This window comes from Anastrepha obliqua, chromosome 4 (assembly GCF_027943255.1).
Source record: "Anastrepha obliqua isolate idAnaObli1 chromosome 4, idAnaObli1_1.0, whole genome shotgun sequence".
NCBI classification, from domain to species: Eukaryota; Metazoa; Arthropoda; class Insecta; order Diptera; family Tephritidae; genus Anastrepha; species Anastrepha obliqua.
The window spans coordinates 116,559,519-116,584,868 of record NC_072895.1 but is presented as its reverse complement, the minus strand read 5'-3'; the positions used below and the strand labels follow the sequence as shown (position 1 = coordinate 116,584,868).

At 35.3% G+C, this 25,350-nt stretch overlaps 2 protein-coding genes across 2 annotated transcripts; both read right to left on the bottom strand.

Annotated features, from left to right (window-relative positions):
- Positions 1–6,750: 6,750 nt before the first annotated feature.
- LOC129244383 (uncharacterized) lies at positions 6,751–7,241 on the bottom strand. The gene is made up of 2 exons (XM_054882004.1): positions 7,179–7,241; positions 6,751–7,104 (listed from the first exon to the last, which is right to left on the bottom strand). The coding sequence occupies exons 1-2, from the start codon at positions 7,239–7,241 to the stop codon at positions 6,751–6,753; spliced, it is 417 nt and encodes a 138-aa protein (XP_054737979.1).
- An 8,649-nt stretch (positions 7,242–15,890) lies between these two features.
- LOC129244382 (uncharacterized) lies at positions 15,891–24,673 on the bottom strand. The gene is made up of 3 exons (XM_054882003.1): positions 24,597–24,673; positions 16,762–16,831; positions 15,891–16,654 (listed from the first exon to the last, which is right to left on the bottom strand). Exons 1-3 carry the CDS (start codon positions 24,671–24,673, stop codon positions 15,962–15,964), a joined length of 840 nt encoding a protein of 279 aa, XP_054737978.1. The 3' UTR covers positions 15,891–15,961.
- Positions 24,674–25,350: the final 677 nt, after the last annotated feature.

Below are 25,350 nucleotides of genomic sequence, written 5' to 3'. Positions count from 1 at the left end.
TGTTACATAACCTCAAATAGTGCAAAAACCTATACCTTAACTTTCAAGCTGGAACGTCGAAGAAACCTGACGGGCTTTGGCTATTCTGATGTCAGCTTGAATTCAACACTTCAATAAGCTTCGAACATTTTTCAACTACCATAGTTTAGATTCTAAAAGTCAATAACAATTTGTGGGTCTTTTGTTATATTTAATTTTATCCTTTGTATCGTATTCATTGCCAATCCATTTAATTCCTTTCAAGTAATTTTGTTTCACTGCATTTTCATTCCAATCAGTTCATTTCATCTCGCTGCGGTAATTTATTTCATTTCCATTTTATTCCAGCCCATAACTCTACATTTCCTACCAAAAAGATGAATCATTTCACTTAATTTCATGTCGTTCAATTCATTGTATTTAACTTATTTTAGTTTTTATTTTCATTTCCATTTTCATTTGACGCCATTTATTCAAAATAGTTTAATTATTTTATTTAATTTCATTAAAATTCGTATACTTTTCATCTCATTTGTTCCCTTATTATTTACTCACCTCACTCACTCCTCGTTGCTCCCAATTCTAGTAATTTCTAACGGATGCGCTCACTAATAAAGGGTGGTTAAATTTTAAGGGCCGATGTTGGATGTAAACCATACCTAAACGTCAAGTGTTTTTTGTACATTTAATTTGACATTTTTTAATTTCAAACTAATTCAATTTTAAATATGGAAAGATACACAATCGAGCAACAGTGAATGACCAATTTTCGAAGAAGATCATCTTCAGTGATGAGGCACATTTTCACCTCAGTGGATTTGTCAATAAGCAGAATTTCCGCATTTGGGCAAATGATAATCCAAGAGTGATTGCCGAAAAACCAATGCACCAACAAAGAGTGACTGTTTGGTGCGGTTTATGGGCCGGTGGCATCATTGGGCCGGATTTTTTTGCCAAAATGAGGCCGGTCAGGTAGTTACTGTGAATAGTGTTCGCTATTGTGAGATGATAACGAACTTTTTATGGCGCCAATTAGAAGATATGGATGTGAACGATGTGTGGTTTCAACAGGACGGTGCCACTTGTCACACAGCTAACGAAACAATGGCTCTTTTGCGTGAAAAATTTTTATGGCCCAATAATCTCACGTCGCGGTGATGTCAATTGACCGCGAAGATAAATTGATTTGACAACGTTGTACTTCTTTCTTTGGGGTTATTTGAAAGAAATGATGTACGTCGATAAGCCAGCAACAATTCAAGAACTAAGGGATGAGATAATTCGACACATTAACGGCATAGAACCTCAATTATGCCTCAGCGTCATCGAAAATTTATTTGCATGTATCGAGACATTTTATTGCATGTATGTATGTACATACATATATGTATGTGACCTGGTCTATGAAAGGGTACCTTACCTATGTGTAAAAAAATCATTTTTCACTTTTTTGTGGATTCGAATAGTGTGTGAAAGGCTCTTTAAAATGGTGAAAACCAGAAAGCCATAATTCATTTAAAAGTTTGTTAAAAGTAAAAAAAAAGAAAAGTACAAATACGAAAAAGAAATATTATGCACAAAAATTTACGTTTTTCAAGTTTTTATATTTTTTTTCGTCGCCGTCTTTCTCAGGATTTTTTTACGTATTGGTTGTAAAGAAGATGGTATTTTTTCTGCGTCAGGTTTGAGAACATCTAAACTATCCTTTGCCTTTCGTTTCTTTGGTGCTAATTCTCTTCTCGGTAATGGAGCAATGCATTAAAATATAGTTCACCATCATCATCGCTATTCGAACTAACATCATCATCTTCATCGTTTTTAGGAAAATACCATATTTACTGTAAACGGCACTAAACTCCTCGTCAACACTCATTTTTCACTATTTTGTGAACAAAAGACCAACAGAAATTATTACATAAACGTAGTAACAGAAAAGCCACGAAGTAGAATAAGGAGAGGTAACGCAGCTGTCAACTGTAAAATTGTCAATTTGACATCATATTCGTAGTCAGTGGCTTTAAAAACCTTTACAAACATGTGTCACTAATTTATAGTTATTGTTACTATTTAGAAAACTTAAATTATTTTTTCCATATTTGGAGCGCCATCTTGGATATGCCATTTAAAATTTTTCAAATTTGACACCAGAATCGTATTAAGTACTTCGAAAAATTTTTGTCACCGGGTCTTATAAGTTGTTTTTGACATGGATGTCAGTACAAAAGCTAACTTATTTTTTAATTTCTGCGATTTGCATTAACTTTTTCTTATTTATTTATATATAAAAAAATGTTTTCCACTGCTTCTGTGATTTTATTGATACTGTGATCTATGCTGAAGAAAATAAGCCAAGCCGGATTCAAAAATATTAATATTTAAAAAAGTTACAAGGGTTTTTAGAAGTTTAAACTTTAACTGCTGTTTTCTCGAAAACTTGTTTTCGCACGTAAGGTACCTTTTCGTAGACCAGGTCACTATGTATGTACATTGTATGCTTTGTTTATCGTTCATTTATTGCCCAAATGAATAATTGTTTACAAAAGCAGACACATTAAAGATATCATCAAAGCTAGCAAGTAAAGTGAGCGTTAAATTTTGTCAAATCACACATGTACATACATATATGTATTATATATCTACACACACACTCATGTGTACATGGAAAATTAGTAATGCACTACCAATTAGTTATGTAGATGAGAAGTGCTGAAAGAAATAATAAAACGAAAACAAAAACATTGTATTTTGCATGTCCCAACTTAAATGGTCCCAAAAATTAAGATTGATTAAAAATTAAATCAGTGTCAGTTGAATGAGTGGCAAATATATTATAATATAATATGTAAATGAGCCGGTTATGAATGTTTTTTTATTTTACACAATTTCATATCCTTTACTTACATATATACATATTATCACATGGAAGAACAGCTTAAGTCGAAAATGACAGTTTTCACACAGGATCAGAAATTGCATTGTTAAATAACTACAGCGCAGGTATCTATTGATAAGTTTTAAATTTTTTTTTTTCATTTAATTTTAATAATTTATATGAAAATATGGATCGTTCCCCTGCAAAACACCTATAAATTTAAGTTTCAAACTTCGTGAAAGTTTAGAAAAATTCAAAAAATTTCTATCGAAATTTCACAATTTTTAATCAAAATTTAAAATAATTTCGAGTATGCAGTTGTATGTATAGCCCATTATATTTTAATAAGTAGAGTTGTGAAGTGTCTCAAAAAAAATCGCTAAGTTTTGAAAAAAAAAAAATCATATAACAATTGCTTGACATTTCCTTTATATGAAAGAAACATCCCAGTCAGAGAAAAATTGTCAAACATCAAATTTATGTCTCACCACTTTTAACTTACACTTTATTATACCAAAATTCCATTGGCTATAAAACCGTGTACCTGAAATTTTTTGCTGGCGTTAATGAATGTTTTTGTCCATACAAACAAGCTTTTGCTATATGGAGGAAATGCTGGTTAAAAGTTTGAAATTCCGATGAAAATTTGTTGATTTTTTTTTAAACTCAAATTTATATAGGTTTTGGAGGAGAATGAACTTTGTTGTCACAGAAAAATTATTAAAATTAAATGAGAAACAAAGAGATTACAAAAACTTGTACTTAAGGCTTCGTTGTTTATGCATATAAAATAATATCTCAACTAGGGAATCGAATTTATGAAGTCGGAAAAAAATTCATTTTCAACAATATTTATTTGAGAACATGCGCACAAAGTTAGAGAGCATAATTTCCAAGGCTTCCATAGAACAAAGTCAGTGGTCAGATGGTTGCGGTGCTTACCGATAACTTTGAAGCACGTTTTTACACCTATTTCGTTTTATGATTTCTCTGGGTTGGCCCCCTATTTTTTGGGGGCGCAATAATTTTAAGTCTGAATGACCTAGACCCATATAGTAAAACCTCAAAATCGTCTTGCATTCTTCGGTAAAATTTCTCTGCTATGACCAATATTTTGCCTAAGTGTTTTTGAATAAATGAAAAAAATAGTTAAATTACTTATCGCAAAGAAATATGTTGTTAAGTTGCATATAATGAAATTTTACGAGGAATAATTTTATAGAACTTTTTAACCCATTAACTACTCTCTCACAAAAGGGTCGTTTTGCTCCCTTTTTTACAAAGTCCAAATAAAATGGCATTTTGAACACGACACACAAACGACAAACTCCAGTATCAAATTATCAGTTAAGTGAACTAAAAAAAAAATCATGTGAACTAAGAAAAATTTTTTCCCAAAAAAAAAAAATTTTTTTTTAATTTTATAATTCGAAATACATTTTTTTGAAAAACAATTTTTATGTTTCCAAATCTCAAAAAGGGAAAATGTTATGGTTTTCCGTCATTGTTTTTAGCCCTTGCAGAAGATGCTTTCCATTTCAATTCAACCGGGCTATTCGGGTCATGTTCTTCGATTTCGATGTAACTGAAATATGTTGCTCTCTGGTCAAAATAATGAGACACGTATTTTTTTGTTCGCCCGAAAAAAATTTTTTTCAAGAGTTATCGGCAATTTTGTTTTTCGGCTCAAACTCGATTTTTTTTAATTATATAAGACAATTTTTTTTTTAAATGCCCATAACTTAGTCAAAAATGAACCGATTTTAATAATTTTGGGTTCAAATATTCGACTAAAAATGCGTTCTGTTTCTTTCACGCCATTGAAAAACTACAGCTATGCGTCAAATTCCCATTGCTAATGAAATATTTTATTAAAACAATTTTAGACTCTCCAAATGAATTTTTTTCTTTCCCAAAACAAAAATTGAGAAGAAAGGCCGAGACCACAAATTCCCTCTTAAGCCGAAAATTAAAGTTTATTTATGTTTTTGCTCATACATTTTTGGATGTAATATGAACAATAAATAAATAAAAGAGATCGGATTCGGTTATAAGTGGAAAATTAAATCTGTTGTTTTTTTTCCTCATACTTTTTTTAATGCAATATTAACAATAAATTCTTGCTTGCGTTCAACACATTTACTAGCTTGCATTAGAAAAATATTTTGCATATTTTCATATTAAACTAAAAATATTATTTTTATAAGGTTATTATTAATTTTCACAAATTTGTATTCGCACTTGTGAGCAAAAACTATTTTCGTTGAAAGTACGCCGATAATTTTATTCACGGCCTGAGATATTAAATGAAAAGTAAAATACTAAAAAAACTGCTAAGATTTTGGCTTATTTCTCTCTAAACTTAACTTAAGCTTCTTCGTCATATGACAACAATAAAATAATTATAATAATATATACACACACACAGATGCATACATGCATACATACAAATATATAATATGCATTAATCAAGGTCTTAAGAGCTCTGTTTTTATGACTAAAGCTATATTTAATTTTAAACGATTTGTTTTTTATTTTATTTATTTTATTACTTTTTCTTTGTGATCGCGTCAATTCACTGCTCTTATGTATTTAATTAGCCAAATTGTGATATCGTGTTTACGAACAGAAGTTGTCACTTTTAAACTGGTTGCTTATTGACTTTGTTAAATTGAATTTAATTTTTAAGGTCTGACGTTGAAAAGTAGTAAAAGCCAGTTAGCTGGCGAGTGTCGTGCCCACTTTTATTGGTACTCTTACAGTAGCTAGAAATCTAGAGCAGCAAGGATGGGTTATGTCAAAGATGCTAACTTAACCATCTACGGATAGCTTAAAGATGCTAAATCTAGCCTTAAATGAACGCTATGATAAATATATTATTAAGGCACAGAGAAGAAGTACTAACTTGGCATAATTCTTCATCCAAAATGCTTATAAATCCACAGCTTTACTGCTACTGACAATCAAAAAGATTTCTCTCAAACTTGCGAAAGAAAAAACTTGCAGAGAATTTGTAAAGATTTGTTGATTGTTGTTTAGATATTCAAACAAAAACGAAATAGCTAAAAAATCCTTCGTTCCTAAAGCAAAGTCTCTTTGGCCATAGTAGATATTTGGCGTTTAATCTAGAGAAATTTTGAATTTCCTAGTAAGTAAATACAGCGTCAGCAAAGCTGCGCTCATGGTCTTAGACAGCCCTTCAACCACTTCAAGGATAGTTGAGGTCTGTAAATCCAAGCTGAACTGTGTCGGTAGACATAATATCCTGATGCTAACATGGGTCCCGGGACACTTGGGTGTCGCCCAGTATGTAGAGAGGAGAATGAGACGGCGGACCCCTTTCTGTCTGTCTGCCCGGCCTTCGCTCGAATCAGGCTTGTAGTCTTTGGCACTGATGTGTTAAGAAGCGACCATCTTGGCTCCTTGGCACCACAAGATCTACTCGCATTTCCGCGGAGGTCGGATAGATTTAAAGCAAATTTAAAAGGGAACCCGAGTTCAGTATAATGGACTTCATGTTACCTGAGTGCTGTACTTACTAGTTTGTTCCGACAAAAACAAAAAATGAAAAAGTAAATACAAGATTGCTACCGCACGCTTTACATATTCAGATCATCATCGTTTCTACTTTCTTTCGCATTACATAGAATCCAGTGCAGAAAGGACTGTGCATGTAATATAACTCCTGTCATATACCTAGTGATACCTGAGCCCCCATCCTTTACATTATTTTCCTCCCAAAAACACTAAACATAACAAAAATTGCTGAGAGTTAAAACCACCACAGCTTTTACAGTGAGCTCCATTTTTATATGGTGATTTTTATTTGTCGAATAACTGGCGTTTTACAACAGGTTTTAGAGGAGTCAGTGAAACATTTACTAAATAATTGCAGCTCTTTAAACAGCCAATTTTTGCATAATGCACTTCCCGATTTGGTACACCTTATCGCACTCGCTGTCTCGTTTTACCGACTTACATGAGAGAAAAACTTCAGTTATTTTCTTTTTATCCGAAACACCAGTGTTCTTCGAAATAAAGTCCACAAGTAGCGGCACCACCGCCTTGCCAGCATCGTCCATTAACCCCAGTTGTCGATAATAGCAGCGTTGGTAGCATTTCAATGCCTCCGAGTCGTCATCTACGAGTTTCATAACAGCTGACTCGCTCTTTACCCGATTCAGTTCATCGGCATTCAGCTTAGCCTGCTTGACGCAAGTTTCGCGTGCTGCTTGATCATCGGCCGCATACAACTGCGAGAGAATTACGATGATTTTTGTAAATTTATTAATTCATAAAATTTTTAAAATATTTTCTATAAACTAACCTGTGATATGACGCTGGAAAAGAGGATCGCCAACAGCAACTGTAGTGAACTGAATGTTTGCATTGCGTAAATTTTTGTTTTCAAATGGTAAATTCGGATTCGAATGTAGCCACTTAAATAGAGCAGTAAAGCGAGCATTTTAGAACATAAAAAAATTTAATATTTAAGTGGCCTCATGGCACCGTTTAAAGCACAAATTGGAGTATAGAAATACTTAATTATATTTGATTTAAATTAATTGGATTATTTTATATGTGAGAATGGAAAAAATTAAATGACTAAAATGTGAAACAAATTTTTAAATTTTCAGTTATGCTAGCAATATAAATTGTTTTTTATTGAATAAACATAATTTTATGAATGGTACTGTGATATAACAGCGTAGCTTAGTTAAATCGAAACATAAAAAGGTTAACAACTTCACGCTCGGTGGTCAAGTTGTTGATCAGGCGAATACCAACCACAATTATGTCATGTGACCTGGCACTAAGCGACACACTCCAACACTCCAATTTAAATCAAAACTATTGAGACTAAAATTTTTTTTAATTTTTCTTCCTCGTCATTAAACACACCAAGCGAAGCCACATCCCTTATCTGCATTTCATCTCTCCAGTACAATGGATACCTTCCTTTTGCTCTGCTCCAAGCAGAAAGCCCCCTATGCAATATTCTCAGAGTCGGAACATTTGTAATTCTTCACCTACCGAAAATTATCATTCTTAGTAAAACATTGGAAGTGCATTCCTATGTTGTTTTTCGCTGCTGGCTGCAATATAAGCACTAGTCGAAGCAGACAAATCTAAAATATTAAACAATAAACTTGGACATAGTGAATATAAACGACATACCTCTTTAGCGTATTTTTTTTTTTTTATGTAAACTTTTATTTGCAATCAATCTTGACGACAATAAGCAAATGTTATAATTTTTGTAATCTTAACCTAGGTACTTAACAGAAATGGTTTAGTCTCCACTGAGACTAACCATTATATGCCATTTTATGTTAGGATATTTTATATTATTTATTTGATAAATCTAGTATATGGAATCGTTTTAGTCGTCGTATACTTTGACTATTATCGAACAGATTTATAGCTAGGGTATTACAATGATTGTCGAGTCGATTAATATACTTTTTGCTATATTTTTTTATCTCTTCTTTAACATAAAGAATATTGAGGTCTTTATGTATCTCCTCATTTATCACAAACCAAGGAGCACCTGTTATTAGTCTTAGAGTTTTTGACTGGTAACGTTGGACTATTTCCACATTGGAGTAACTTGCTGTTCCCCAGAGTTGTAAAGCGTAAGTCCAAATCGGTTTTAAGATTGCTTTATAGATTCTTACTTTATTTTCCAGGCTTAGCTGCGATTTTTTACTAAAAAGCCAATACATCTTTTTTGTTTTTTGGTTAAGTTGCTTCACTTTAGAGTTTATATGTGATCTCCAGGTCAACCTTCTGTCAAGATTTACAATAAGATACTTCACAGTCGTATTTAGTGGTATTTGAGTACCACAGAGATTAACAGGAGGACAGTCTCCTTTTCAAAGAGTGAATGTTACCTGTGTAGATTTTTGGGGGTTGACTCTAATCCTCCATTTGTGCATCCATTTCTCTACTTCATAAAGCGTATTTATAAATATTTTGACGTGATAACGTCTTATAATTCGATTTAGCCGGCTGCACGCACGAAAAAATGTGTCGTTACCTTGCTCATTAGTGTTACCTTGCTCATTTGTCGTTACCTTGCTCATTGCATTGAATGAACTGCAAGCGAAAGCACGGAACGAACGACAAAGCAAACAAAGCAAACGAACGGCAACGTTCGACATCTTGCTCTCTCCTACTTAAGTGAGCGTATATATGTATGTATATGCGCATATGTACATATATAAATTCACGTATTTGTATTTGCATATGCCTTCTTATTGATTATTATTAATTTGATTTACTTGAAGAATTTAAAATAAAACCAAGTTTGTTAATAATACCTGTTGTTTTAATGTTATTATTATTAATTTTTTTATTATATACTAGCAAACCCGGCCCCCTTCGCTGGGCACACTAAAATAGAATAGATATGGTTTAGAACAGAAAATATATGATTTTCATATTATTTATTTCTTTATTCTTTATTCAAGCGCTTTGGCATAAACAATATTTTTTGTTTTTCTATTTGTTTTTGAGTAAATATATCCAAATCAGAAAGAAATATTGACACATTGTAACTCACACTGTCAATTTGACAGTTCAGGTCCGCCCCAAGCGTTAAAAAAGTAAGCGACATTATGGCTGGTTCAAAAGAACGCTGTACCCGTTGCCAGTGCTCCGAATTACAACCAAACTTTACGAAACCCACTTTCAATACTTACTTAACAATGTGCGTAAGTTTGGTTTAATTCGGTGCAAAGACACGGCGGGTCCACGTTTTGGCATATATTTCGAGACCCTAGTCATCAATAGGTATGAAAATTACCCCGTATTAAAGCACTTATCAACAGCTTTCATTTGATACCCATATTGTACATACACAACCAAAGGTTACCCGGGTCCACGTTTTAACCTATATCTCGAGACCCCAGTCACGGAGCGGCATGAAAAATACTCTGTACTAAAGCATTCACCAACAGCTTCAATTTGATATCCATATTGTACAAACACATTCTAGGGTCCACGTTTTGGTCTCTATCTCGAGACCCTAGTCACGGAGCGGCATGAAAAATACTCTGGACTAAAGCATTCACCAACAGCTTCCATTTGATACCCATATTGTACATACACATCCGAAGGTTACCCGGGTCCACGTTTTGACCTATATCTCGAGCCCTATTTCCAAAATAAAATCTAATCCATGTTACTCGTGGATGATGTAGCTTTCGAATGGTGAAAGAATTTTTAAAATCGGTCCAGTAGTTTTTGAGCCTATTCATTACAACCAAACAAACAAAGTTTTCCTCTTTATAATATTAGTGTAGATGAAGGAAAAAATGTATGGTAATTAATATTTACCATATACCTTATAAGATATGTTGTATACTATTATATGTATATAAACATGCATATACATATACAATTTCGCGCAATTTTCAAAAAGAACAAATTTATATGTAAATATGCATACAAATCATATGGACATATCAAATATACGAATCTATTCCGTACGCAAGCAAATGTAAGCTAATGTGCTTGAACTGCAAGCGAGAGTGCGGAACGAACGACAAAGAGCACAATCGGCCCCCGTGTTCGGCAACGTTCGACATCTGGCTCTGTCCTACATGAGTGAGCATATATATGTATGTATATGCGCATTTGTATATAAAATTCACATACTTGTATTTGCATATGCCTTCTTCCTGTGTGCATGGTAATGAACCATTTCTCTGTTGAGAATAGGACGATAATAGAAAAAGTAGGAAATGAAAGGGAGTGTTTCGAGTGTAAAGTGTCTTGAAAAAGGCAAATCGATGATGGTGCCTCTTCGTGTTGTTGACTTATTAACGTCTGATGCACAATCGAAATTGAACATATCTTTCATAAATTTGATAAATGTTTCGTCATTTTTCACGTTTGTGTAAATGTTACTTGACCTATTCCATTGCAATTCCATTTACCTCCTCCTCTATATCCATACAAAATATCTATCAAACAAATAAAATTAAAATTTTGTTTTGAAAATTGGAACCCTTACATCAGTATTTTCTTATGACGTTGTCACGTTAAACTATCGTCGGTAAACCGACTTTACAGACAACCTCTTTTCATAGATTTATTCTCGGTCAAAAATTATTTGAGCTTTTTTAATGCCCTCCAAATATTATATATTCGAATATTTCTTTTTTGAGCTCGAGACCGAGAAAAAGTATATGTGTACTTGGTGCGTGCACTTCTTTATGTGTTTGGAAGAGCTCCTTCGCCTATTTGTGGCGTGCGTCTTGATGTTTCCCACATTACGGGCGACCTGTACTTTTAAGCCGACTCCGAACGGCAAATGTTATTTATGAGAACCTTTTCCATGTCAGAAATACATTCGAAGGTTTGTCATTGCCTGCCGAGCGACGACCGCTCTTAAAACAAACTTTCTACCATTTTGGTGTTTCATGCACGGAGTTTCGAACGTACCCACTCCCGATTGGTGGTCACGCACCAACCTATTCGGCTACGGCCGACTAGTTTAAAGATAAATATAATATATATCATCGTAAATTTTTAGAGTTCCGGTGTGAAAGATAGTGTGGCAACTAATTTCTTCCATTCGTGTTTGTTTTACGCCAATCTCTTAACTTCATTCGAGCTAAACTGCATGGCGCGGGTTTCTGGCACCCGTCTCCAGGTATTCGGTGGTCTTCCACGTCTACGGCTTCATTGGGGGTGCCAACCAATGGTGGCTCTTGTTAAGTCTCCATTTCCTCTGCGTAGAACATGGCCAATCCAGCCCCATTTTCTCTTTCGGATCTCTTTTGTACAGGGCTACCAATATTCGACGGGCCCATCTGGCAAACCTGTATCTTTTGACAGAAACGTTAGGTCGCTTAGTGACATACCGCGTTGAAAGCGTCAGTCCAAGCAGATTTTTACCATGGAACAGTACACGCCAAGCGAGCGCATCCAAATTGTTGAAATTTACATTCTCAAAAGAAGTCAATTGTGAAAACTCAACGTGCATATAAAAAAATAAATAATGTGAAAAGTGCGCCTTCTAAGAACACCATTAAACACTGGTGATGCTCTTTCTGATCCAAAGAGGCCAAATCAAAACCGACCAAGGCGTCGCCAAGGACATCCCAAAATCGCCGTTCTCAGCAGTTGGGCATTGCTCGGACCACTTTAGAACGAATTATCCGCATTGATTTGCATTTATTTCCGTATAATATTCAATTGACGCAAAGATTGTTGCCTACGGACAAGCCTCGTCGATTGGAATGGGCCAAAAGAGTCATCGAAATCCGTCGGGTCCGTCGAATATGGGCAACCGTGTATTGTATTACCTTCTGTTGGGTTCTAATATATACCCTTTAAGTCCGGGTGGAGCGTAGAGCCATACTTAAAAGAATACATAAAATTATTTTTATAATGTTTTTTCCTCGATATTTCGACCTCAATTAGAAGTTTTCTTCAAGAACTCTTGGCTGTGCCTGGTCGAATGTGCTAAAGTATCACCATTCGAAGAAAAATGTCAGCTGAGGTTAATAGAATGCTTTTCAATACTTGCGGTGGTGCGCTGATTTTGGTGGACCGTCATATCAAAGGAAGGCATAAAATTATTGAGAACTCAGAATAGGTGGCACTAATTGTTAAAAACTCATTTAAAAGAGGTTGCCTGTAAAGTCGGTTTACTGACGATAGTTTAACGTGATAACGTCATAAGGAAATACTGATTGAATGGTTGCATTTTTCAAAAGAAAATTTTAATTTTATTTGTTTGATAGATATTTTGTATGGATATAGAGAATGAGTTAACATTAACATAACATAACATAATATACTTTAACATAACATAACATAACATAACATAACATAACATAATATACTTTAACATAACATAACATAACATAACATAACATAACATAACATAACATAACATAACATAACATAACATAACATAACATAACATAACATAACATAACATAACATAACATAACATAACATAACATAACATAACATAACATAACATAACATAATATAACATAACATAACATAACATAACATAACATAACCTAACATAACATAACATAACATAACATAACATAACATAACATAACATAACATAACATAACATAACATAAGATAACATTACATAACATAACAAATTACCCCGTATTAAAGCACTTATCAACAGCTTTCATTTGATACCCATATTGTACATACACAACCAAAGGTTACCCGGGCCCACGTTTTGACCTATATCTCGCGACCCCAGTCACGGAGCGGCATGAAAAATACTCTGTACTAAAGCATTCACCAACAGCTTTCATTTGATACTCATATTGTATATACACGTCCGAAGGTTACCCGGGTCCACGTTTTGACCTATATCTTGAGACCCTGTCTATCAATAGGTATCCAAACTATACGGAAACCATCTTCAATACCTCCTTAACAATGTTTGTAAGTTTGGTTTAATTCAGTGCAAAGACACGGCGGGTCCACGTTTTGGCATATATTTCCAGACCCTAGTCATCAATAGGTATGAAAATTACCCCGTATTAAAGCACTTGTCAACAGCTTCCATTTAATACTCATATTGTATATACACGTCCGAAGGTTACCCGGGTCCACGTTTTGACCTATATCTCGAGCCCTATTTCCAAAATAAAATATAATCCATGTTACTCGTGGAGGATGTAGCTTTCGAATGGTGAAAGAATTTTTAAAATCGGTCCAGTAGTTTTTGAGCCTCTTCATTACAAACAAACAAAGTTTTCCTCTTTATAATATTACATAGTATAGACAACATATCTTATAAGGTATATGGTAAATATTACCATACATTTTTTCCTTCATATATAATAAAAAAATTAATAATAATAACATTAAAACAACAGGTATTATTAACAAACTTGGTTTTATTTTAAATTCTTCAAGTGAATCAAATTAATAATAATCAATAAGAAGGCATATGAAAATACAAATACGTGAATTTATAGATGTACATATGCGCATATACATACATATATACGCTCACTTAAGTAGGAGAGAGCAAGATGTCGAACGTTGCCGTTCGTTTGCTTTGTTTGCTTTGTCGTTCGTTCCGTGCTTTCGCTTGCAGTTCATTCAATGCAATGAGCAAGGTAACTACATATGAGCAAGGTAACACTAATGAGCAAGGTAACACTAAAGAGCAAGGTAACACTAATGAGCAAGGTAGCACTAAAGAGCAAGGTAACACTAAAGAGCAAGGTAACACTAATGAGCAAGGTAACACTAAAGAGCAAGGTAACACTAATATGAGCAAGGTAACACTAATGAGCAAGGTAACTACATATGAGCAAGGTAACACTAATATGAGCAAGGTAACACTAATGAGCAAGGTAACGACACATTTTTTCGTGCGTGCAGCCTGTTAAATCGAATTATAAGACGTTATCACGTCAAAAAGTAAGCAGAATTGCGGAAGTCGTTGATAGTGACTAAAAATGTATTTGAAAATGCCCCAAAACCACGGTGAAAGGTGATTCTTTGCTTATCAATAGCACTTCAAAGACCAAAATGGAAAGGATTTCTGGATCACATTGTAGCTGATGGCGAAAAATGGGTACGCTACCACAATCCGAAGTGCGGAAAAAAGGGCATGCTTCCACGTCTACGGCCAAATCAAATGCTTACACTTTACGCAAAGTTATGCTCTATATTTAGCGAAACCAACTCGATATACAAATTATGAACTATTAAAGCTGAGTGAAACTATCGCAGCGAAAAGGTGTCAACATCAATTAATGTATTTAAGTCGAGCACCGAAGGAAAAATGGTCGTAGCATCAAGAAAAGAACCTGAAAGTTAGGCATAATAATGCTCGGCCTTTTGTTCCAATAGGGCTGAAGGCATACTTGGAAACACCGACATGGGAGGTCCTATCTCAACCGCTCTACTCTCCAAACGTTATATCTTTTAACTATACGCATCACTTGCTTCGACAGATGGTACAGCTTCTAGCTGATCCACATTTTTGCTCATATAAGAAAGTCGGAGGAAATGCTTGCGGCACGGATAGATACGCCGTACTTTTTTAAAATAGCATTTTAAATTTTGATGCAAAAATAAGGACAGTAAAGTTTCATGTTCCTGCTTATAAAGAAAACGGATCTTACGTGTGCAACTCTGCCACCGGTGATATATCGCAGTTTAAGATCCGATAAGCGCTGAAGATATGATGAAAAGTTGTAACGTGATAGAAACTGAGATCTGGTGGGTGAGTACTAAAGGGTGGTTAAGTTTTAAGGGTCGGTGCTGGTTTTGAATAAAATACAATTTTTTTAGGAAATTATTGTCATTTCTCTTTATTATGAAAATATTGGTATGGCTCAATCACGCATGGAAAATACACAAATGGTAGCCGCAGCCTCGGCGGCACACCTCCATCCGATGGTCCAAATTTTCGATGACGCTGAGGCATAATTTAGGTTCTATGCCGTTAATGTGCCGAATTATCTCATCTTTTAGCTCTTGAATTGTTGCTGGCTTATCGACGTACACCTTTTCTTTCAAATAACCCCAAAGAAAGAAGTCCAACGGTGTCGTTGACGTTTAGGTGTGGTTCACATTCAACATCGGCCCTTGAAATTTAACCACCCTTTAGAACGGGGTATTTGAAGCCAATGAAGTTTGAAGTAAAAAACACATTTGTCTCTTTGATACAGGCATGTCGATATATCCTACTTTAAGATCCAACTGCACGTGTAGTAGCGTTCTCTACCTCTCGGCCAAGAAGGAATATTTTTTTACAAAAATGGCTTGCAAGTGGCTCACTAGGGCACACTTACTCGTAATAAAAGTACGATCTTCCTAATGAAATATATTTTTCTTCGAGCTTCTTAAATTTATAAAAAAAAAATATTTTAATTTTTTTTTTTTCTTTTTTTATTTATCCCTGTTCTAGCTTCTGGTTTTATTTTTATTTTGCTCTTAATTTTGTTGCTTTTGACTTTATTGTGTTTTGGTTTTTTTGCATATGTATTGTATTTTAAATGATATAAATATTCCGAACTGATTCATATATGAATATATCCGAGATATTATAAAAAATATTTAGCAACATTAAAAGGCATTGCATCTTGGTTAGGATTATTGTGCCTGCGTTGTGTTCTCTTCCTGGTTCTCTCCCATGTCTACATCATTATCCTCTTCCACTACTGACTCATCAGCGCGCCCTCCATACTCAAATGCATCACGCAGACGGTCCTCCGATTCCAGCATTTGCAGTCGCACATTGCACAATCGCATTTTGTATGAGGATTCACATTTATTGTTCATATTGAAATTCAAACACTCTTTCACCAAATGCCGCTCACGTCCCAAAATCGCATACAATTTGGCAAAAAGTTCATGCTCCATATATACATTCTTCGAAGTAAGACCCAATTGCTCATAGAGGCAATAGACGAAACACTGCAATGCTTCTTCATCACTTCCAAACACTTTCGCATCTTCATACGCTATAGCATTATTTTGTGGTGTATTCTCTTTAAATTGAGTTTCATAACGGTTCGCTGCTTCTATGTGTAACGAATCATCTTCTTCAATTTCCGCCACTCTACGCTGCTGCGCAGTTTGCTCTTTGGCACTTTTCAACACTTCTGGGTCGCGTGAGAGTAAACTCGGACGAAAGCGTTGCAACTCACCTTTGGTGAATTCGATCTCTTTCATGCACGAACGCAAGACGGTGGCGTAGGCTGATGTGCGTTGTTGTTCTTGCTGTTTTTGGTGATCTTCATCCATTGTTAGGGATATGTTAAAAGAGAGTGAGATGTAACGTGACTGGATATGAGTTTTGAAATATTTCCGATTTGTTATTAGAAAAGATGTTCAATAATATTATTGAGCTATAAATGCAATAATAGTAAAATGTATTTCGCATCGCTTACCTTTGCATTTTGCACCGAAGTACCTAGCAAAATGGTCAAGAGGCTAATTGGATAGTAGGTACATGGAAAACTGGATTTAATTTTGCAGACACAATCTGTCACAGACAATTAGGCCTAATGCTCTTTTATTGTCTATTAGCAACCTGCTTTTATAGTCAGTAGCATTTCAGTGGATAATTAGGCAATTCAACCCTACTGAACTGTTTTTAATTATTAGCCATGTTGAGATTATCGCTAAAATAGTGCTTAATGTTAAATTAATGTCTGCTTTTGAAATGCGCAGTGGGTATGACATCGAAATTTCGCAATTCAGTGAAGATGGATTTTAAAGTACTGATCAATAAAAAAAACTTTTGATGAGCGCCTTGTGAGTAATTTTAGGGTATACTACTGTGGGCAAAAAGTAAGGTGAATTTGGTTGTAAAATGAAAAATCTTTATTTATTCTTGTAAATCAATTTCATCCCCTTCAAAATAATCCCCTCTCGATGAAATACACTTATGCCAACAATTTTTCCAATCCCCGAAACATGCCAAATAGTCCATTTCCGGTATAGCTATCAGCACCATCTTCGATTCAGCTTTTATCTCCTCAATCGACTCGAAACGCGTTCCCCGAAGTGGTTTCTTGAGTTTTGGGAATAGCCAGAAGTCACACGGAGCCAAATCAGGCGAATACGGTGGTTGCGGAACGCTATGCGTGGAATTTTTGGCGAAATGGTCACGAAGAACGAATGCAGTGTGAGACGGTGCATTATCGTGATGCAAAAACCAAGAATTGATGGCCCATAATTCTGGTCTTTTTAGACGAATTGCTTCACGTAAACGACGCATAACGCTCAAATAATATTCCTTATTAACAGTTTGGCCAGGTGGAAGGAATTCATAGTGCACCACACCACGAAAATCGAAAAAAACTGTCATCATGACCTTTATTTTTTAACGACTTTGACGTGCTCTTTTCGGTCTGGCCTCGCCTTTAGCCCGATATTCGCTTGATTGGTCGGTTGTTTCAGGGTCGTAAGCATAAATCCAAGTCTCATCTCCCGTAATGATGCATTTGAGCTTGTCCTGATAGTCTGAAACCATTGTTTCACACAAGTCAACGCGACGACTTTTTTCCAAGAAATTGAGAGTTTTCGGTACCAAACGAGATTTGACTTTTCGTAGGCCCAAATGGTCTTTCAAAATGGTTTTCACAGATCCTTCTGATATTCCGATCATATCAGTAAGGTCTTTAACAGTAAACCGACTATTTTTGAGCACTAACTTTATTGACGTGTTGGTCATCTGTTGACGTCGATGGTCGTCCGGAGCGCTCCAAGTCATCAACACGTTCTCGAAGTCTTTGAAGTCTTTGTACCACTTATAAACATTTTTCTGCAACATGGTCGAATCACCAAATGCCTTCTGCAACATGCTAAACGTTTCCGCAGCCGAAATTTCATTCCGCAAACAAAATTTGATGGCACTTCTCTGCTCAATCAAATCAGACATTGTAAAAATCGAAAAATGCACTGTTGGTCGTTTGGTAAACACAAGCGTAAATATATTACTGATAATGAGATTCACATGAAAGTTGGCCCAGATGTTATTAACAGTGCTGCCAACTCATGAAAAAAATAACTAGAGCGAAATTTTAATCCCGCGAAGTTTGACAAATAAATTCACCTTACTTTTTGCCCACAGTAGTAATATGTGAGAGAGAAAAAGAGCAGGTAACATACAGAATCCCAAACGCAGGCGATTTTGCCGTACACGAATGCTTTGTATGGTCGTTCATTCGTCGTACAACATGAGATTGATATGTACCATAGTTCGAAAATGGTATTTGTGTTATCAAAATTTCAACTAGCTGCTGCTTAGGTTTTGGCTTTATATGTTCTTATTATGACTCAAACCAGACAAGGACAATTTAGAACTTTTTTACCTTGATTTTCAAAAAATAATGTTTTTCTAGAAGATAAAAAAATTTTAAATTTATTTTTACATGTTTCACATATCCGATGGCCTAGCACCTGTGCATCTAAGGAATTGTGAATCTTACTATTTTCTTGTTTGAATACGGAAAAAATTAACAACTATTTTTGGTAAAAAAGTACCGGGAATATATTCAGAAACTTCAAAATACAAGCTTATTCTTTAAAAGTGATATTATCGCCTTCCAAGTACTCCCCATCAACTGCAACACACTTACATATGACAGCAATTGAGCCAGCTCTCGAAACATTTCTGGAAGTCTAGTCTAGTCACGGGCAAACCCATTCGACGACGGCGGCCGAATTTACGTTCCACGCTTTAAATTTTACTGAATTGACTTCTTCATTATAATGGCACTATTTGCTTCGGAATATTAAACCTTTGATTACCAAATCATGCTTTCTCGTTTTCACCTTGGTCACCGATATTGTAAGTGTATCAGGTGATTGTGTAGAGCTCTTAGAAAATTGCATTTTCATGTCACTGGGCGAAACCTAGTACATTCCCCTTTTATTTAAATTTGTTCTGCAAACTTAAACTACGCCACGGATGCTTCCTTAATGAGAACCCTAACAGAGTAAAATAACATTTGAAATCTTGAAATGATTACTTTATACAGCTTTAAGTCTTTTTCTCATTATCAAAAAGAATTTTCCTTTTAACTGAACTATGAAATAAAGTAATAATAATAGGACTATGAATAAGTTCGTGCGGTTTTACAACAGATGGCGTAACTTGATTATTATTCCATCGATCCACATTTCCAAACATTCATTGGAGAGCTACTGTCGTAAGGCACAAACGTCAGTATAAGTTTTTTATTTGAAGCGTAAACAACAATATTTTTACCACACTTGAAAATGTCGAATTTCGTGCCAAATAATGTGTTTTTGCGGGGAATTCTTCTTCATTATTTTAATATGAAGAAAAAAGCAGCCGAAAGTCATCGTATCTTGGTGGAAGTTTATGGTGAGCATGCTCTAGCTGAGCGAACGTGCCAGAAGTGGTTTGCACGCTTTAAAAGTGGTGATTTTGGCTTGGAAGACGAAGAACGCGAGGGTGCGCCGCCAAAGTTCATGGATACCGAATTGGAGGAATTGCTCGATCAAGATCCGGCTCAAACGCAAGAAGAGGTTGCAAAAACTTTGGGAGTTGATCAATCAACCATTTCCAAACGTTTAAAAGCCATGGGAATGATCCGAAAGGTAGGCCATTGGGTGCCGTATGAATTGAAGCCAAGAGACGTTGAACGCCGTTTTATGGCATGCGAACAACTGCTTCAACGGCACAAAAGAAAGGGTTTTTTGCATCGAATTGTGACTGGCGATAAAAAGTGGGTCCATTACGACAATCCAAAACATCGGGCAACGTATGGATACCCTGGCCATGCTTCAACATCGACGTCGGCGCAGAATATTCATGGCCTGAAGGTTATGCTGTGTATCTGGTAGGACCAGCTGGGTGTTGTGTATTATGAGCTACTGAAACCGAATGAAACGATTACGGGGGATGTCTACCGACGACAATTGATGCGTTTGAGCCGAGCACTGCGAGAAAAACGGCCGCAATACGCCGATAGACACGACAAAGTTATTTTGCAACATGACAATGCTCGGCCACATGTTGCACAAGTGGTCAAAACATACTTAGAAACGCTCAAATGGGATGTCCTACCCCACCCGCCGTATAGTCCAGACCTTGCGCCATCCGATTACTATCTCTTCCGATCGATGCAACCAGCACTTCCGTAATTACGATGAAGTCAAAAAATGGATCGATTCGTGGATTGCGGCAAAACCGACCGAATTTTTCACAAAGGGAATCCGTGAATTGCCAGAAAGATGGAAAAAAGTAGTAGCAAGCGATGGACAATACTTTGAATATTAAATTTGTAACCATTTTACGTCAATAAAGTTTCAAATTTCGAAAAAAAACCGCACGAACTTATTCATAGTCCTATTAAATAAAAAATAAATATTCAGTCAGCACCCCAACATCTGTAGATATGGGACGTCCTCTTTCTTACGAGAGAGAGAGAGAGAACATGTTTCTTGTGTGTTTGTGTTTTTTTTTTTGACAGTGTTTTCCCCCTTTCAAAATTACAGTATGTTAGTAAAAGGCAAGAAAATGAATCACTTGGGAAATAAAACTTGCCCTCGAGTACAATATAAAGGCAAACAAAGAAACTCGACACAAAAAAGGTAGTACATGTCTCGTGTTCGCTTCCTTTCGCCCACCTTCTGTTTTGAAGTACGGCAAGTTGAACCAGTATATTGCCAGTAGCTTTATTAAATAAGTAACAGCTACGTTTTTTTTAAATTAGTCTACTTTTAAAAGGGTCGATATAAAAATAATCGTTCAAAAAAGTAGACAAAATGCATTATTCTTAACCCTTAACACTTAATACAGATTATTTTTCGCTAGTTTTTTTGTAATCAAATACTTTCAATATCATTTCAAAAACTTAGCAGTACATTTTCAAAATATTCCTTCCGAAATTTAAAATACAATTTTTTGAAATTTGTATGCCATCAAGTCCCCTGAACGCCCTGAAATAAATAAATAGTGATCCGGTTTCAAATATCGGTAAGTCGATTGTATTTTTTTTTTTTTTTGAAATCTTTAAAATGCCATTAGTTTGGTAATAGTCTTACGATGTTTCATATAATATTTCAGAAAATTTGGTTTGAGAGTAGAGACGAGAAAACGCAAAATAAGTGATGCAATGTCATTAGAAATTCCGCCACCGACGCAGCAGGAAATTTATTACCCAAGACTTTACGGCTTTTGACCTAAATTTTCGATCAGTTCCAAACTGCATACAAACCGGTGTCAAAGATTCAGAGAAAGACGCCCAAAATAGTCGGCCGACGAGATAAATGTGGCCCTGGTGAAGCGATAAATCGGCGGAGAACCACGAATGATATAGGAAATGATATACCGTGAATTGGATTTGAACGATATGGCAGTACTGCGAGTATTGCATAATGATTTGTAATACACAAAGAATACACTGCTCGATGGGTTCTACGAATTTTCAATCAGTGCCTAAAAGAAGCTAAAGTAAATTTTGCTCAATATTTTTTAAGATAGTTCGAAAACTGGAGGTCTAGCAACTTCAATATGATGAAACTTGGTTTTCTGAGTATTCTCCAGAAACTAAACAGGAGTCCATGGTATGAAGGCCGCAAACCCACGTGTGAAAGCCAGGCAGCAAATGTCAGCAACAAAAGTGATGATTTCGGTTTACTTCACCAGAGCAAAAATAGTTGCTGCTATTCCGCTAGATTCTTCTCAAACAGTAACTGCCAAATGATATACTAAAAATTGCTTACCAAAAGTGTAAAGAAAATGGCTTGAAAATAGGGAAAACGAGGAGCTGCGTCGCTATTTCTTACAACACGATAATGCGGCAACTCGCACTGCTGAAAGGATGAGTAACTGAAGGGTGAGTTTTTAGCTATTATATTATCTTTTTAAACAGTTGGTTTAAACAGATGACGCACGTTTCGTGTTTTGTCTCACTGTCAAACATCTTCAGTTTGGTCTATAATTTAACCATGAAACGTCTTACAAACGAATAGTGCTTGCAAATCATTGAATTTCATTATAAAAATGCGTGTTCTGTTAAGAAAGTTTAAAGTCGAAAAATTGTGTTCAGGGACAAAGCTCATTTTTGGATCAATGGGTAAGTAAATAAGCAGAATTGTCGATTTTGGAGTGAAGATCAGCCAGAAGAATTGCAAGAGCTACCAATGGATCCATAAATGGTTACAGTTTGGTGCGGCATATGGGCTGGAGGTATCATTGGGCCGTACTTCTTCAAAGATGCTGCGAATCATAACGTAACTGTGAATGGTGACCGCTACCGTGAAATGATATCCAACTTTTTTTTGCTCAAAATGCAAGAGCTTGACTTGGTTTTCATCAACACGGTGCCACATGCTACACAGCACGCGTAACAATGGACTTGTTGAGAGGCGAGTTCGGTGGACATTTTATTTCACGTTCGGGACCTGTCAATTGGCCACCCAGATCGTTTGATATAACGCCTTTAGATTATTTTTTGTGGGGCTATGTTAAAGCTCATGTCTATTCAGACAAGCCGAAACATTGGAAAGAGTATGCCAAAATTGGACTAAGCGGATGGACCATTTGAAGCGCAGTCGCGGTCAACATTTGCTTGGAATAATCTTCAAACATTAAATTATATGGACTGTACTATCGATTTAAATAAAAATTGCATGCATTTTTCTGAATTTTACGTGTGTTTTTGAAAAACTTTCCTATAGCTCTTAAAAAAACACCTTTTACATTGCGCTTCTTGACGTTGAAGAAATTCGAGCAAACCCCATTCTTCGCATTTGCTGCGATGTAACTTCTGGTTATTTCCAAAAATTAAGAAAAATTTTAGAGCGAAAGTCTTTGGTAGCAATAAAGAGATAATAAATGGGGTTAATGTTAAACTTAAGAAGCTGCCAAAATGCCATTTTGAGAACTTTTTTCCGTAGTGGACTTACACATTAGAGTGTATTTAAATTAATGGTGATTATGTGGGGAAGATGGTCAGGTTAGGTTAGCCAGTTTACTTGTGGTGGCCCTAAGGCCAATTGTGATACCTGCATTTGATTTCCATCCCCTAACTAAGTTGCTTAAGCCATTTAGATCTTTGTAAGAAGGTAAATAGTCCCTGCAGTGAGAGATTTTGCAAATTTCCCAGGTCTACAAAGAAAGGTGGAGAAGATAAAAAATAATGAAGATTAAGGGGACAAATACCTGAAAACGGTCATATTTTCCCTGATTTTCATTAAAATTATTTAAAATGAAGAAGTCAATATATTTTTTTCAAAATTGGCATAAAGTTTATTTATATATTAAAATAATATAAATTTGTTTTTTTTTTAATCATTTAAAATGGCGAATGTACACTCAATTCTTCCAGGAAGGTCGCAGCGGGGCTTCTCAATAGGCGGGCATTGCAGCATCGGCGTCACTGACCTGAATACAATAAACCAAAATTTTTTTTGTTTATTAATGTCATAATTTTTATATGATTTAAAAAAAAAAAGGAAAACAATTCGAGGAATAAAATGCTTAAAAGAAAACATGGATTTTGGGGCGAAATTTCCTACTATTTTTGCTTCGAAAAAATTATTTTTTAAAAGAATGTTCGAATTGTAAATTCATATAGAAAGTAATATCATATAAAAGATGTGTGCAAAACTTCAGGGATATCGGTCAATAACTTTTCGAGTTATCGTGTACACCATTTCGAAAAACATAGTTTTGAGAAAAACGCGTCTACATCTCCCAGCGTTCGAACGCAAAGAATAGAGTCGTTACGGTTGGCGATCTATAATAAAATAAATACTTAAATTCACGTTCTAAAATTTCTTTTACATATTCTTAAAGGATTATATTAACATTCTATGAAAAAGAAATGTTTTTTTCGAAATTTTGCAGGTACCTGTCCCCTTTAAAATAAAAAATAAAGCAATAAAATGTATGCTTTTTCAAACTAATTTACCGAACTTTTGTTAGACATCTCAAATTTAATTAGTGAGCCCACATAAGCTCTAAAATTCTTATCATAAATTTCGGTTTGATGACTTGTTAAAACTGGCTGCATACATCGAATTTTTCCTCATGCGCATATTTTTTTGTAATTAACTATTTGTAACTTGCTTTTTTTTTCTTCAGAATCAAAAAGTGTTAGTCTGCAAAAAACCTTATTTTACCAGGTCCTTACATGCCTTTGATGTGACATTTTAGCACACTATTGAGACTACTACATGCGTATCTCACATATGTATGTGAACCAAAATGTGAACCTTTTTCTGACTGCTGACCACCAACTGCTTTTTCCATTTATCTTGGCAATTGCGGTTCTGCTGCGTTTCTGCACTGGTCACAGCGGTTGCAGATAAATCCATAATTGGTGATGCTTCAGAGACTCCCTAACAAATGTGTCCGTTTCAATTCAATTATATTAATTACTCATATATTTGATGGACATCTTTTCAATTCTTCAAACTTAACGAAACTCAATTTAATTAATTGCCAAAAACATTACAAAATGGTAAAAAAGATGTGTGTAGCAACAAAAACAACTACAAAAATACATGTAAAATAAATAAAAATTGGTAGCAGCTAAAACAAAAATTCTACGCTGTCAATCCGCCTGACCATACAAATGAAAGCGAAGCACTTCAAAGGAAATTGATTTTTCTGTGCTCGCTCACTTCTTTTTGTTTCAGCAGTGCTTTGCTCTGGGTCTCATGTGCGCATACCCTCACTACAAACAAATATGTACATATATTTGTTTGAAAACTGTTATCTCTAGCATAAATTTTTAAGTAACGCGTTAAACCAATCAAACAAACATTTTAATTATAAAAGTGAAGACAAACACTTCGGGAAAGTGAAGTGCACTAAAGCATGCGGCAAGCTGGGGAAGGCTTGGTTTTTTCCAAGAAAATTACTACCCATACAAACATTTTAACAAGCGCACTCCCGACTCACTGAGGCACTCACATACTCGTACACATACTTGTGTGTTGCACGTTACCATCACGCTGATGGGATTGCACGAGTATGTCGTTCGCCTCTC

Excerpts from the sequence above, each read along its gene's own strand:
- LOC129244383 (XM_054882004.1), bottom strand. The coding sequence starts at position 7,241 with ATGCAAACATTCAGTTCACTACAGTTGCTGTTGGCGATCCTCTTTTCC. Across the intron at positions 7,105-7,178 it reads TTTCCAGCGTCATATCACAG|TTGTATGCGGCCGATGATCA; the intron begins GTTAGTTTATAG and ends ATTCTCTCGCAG.
- LOC129244382 (XM_054882003.1), bottom strand. The coding sequence starts at position 24,673 with ATGGATTTATCTGCAACCGCTGTGACCAGTGCAGAAACGCAGCAGAAC. Across the intron at positions 16,832-24,596 it reads CAAGATAAATGGAAAAAGCA|TTTTCCATGTACCTACTATC; the intron begins GTTGGTGGTCAG and ends AATTAAATCCAG. Across the intron at positions 16,655-16,761 it reads CTTCGGTGCAAAATGCAAAG|TCACGTTACATCTCACTCTC; the intron begins GTAAGCGATGCG and ends ACTCATATCCAG.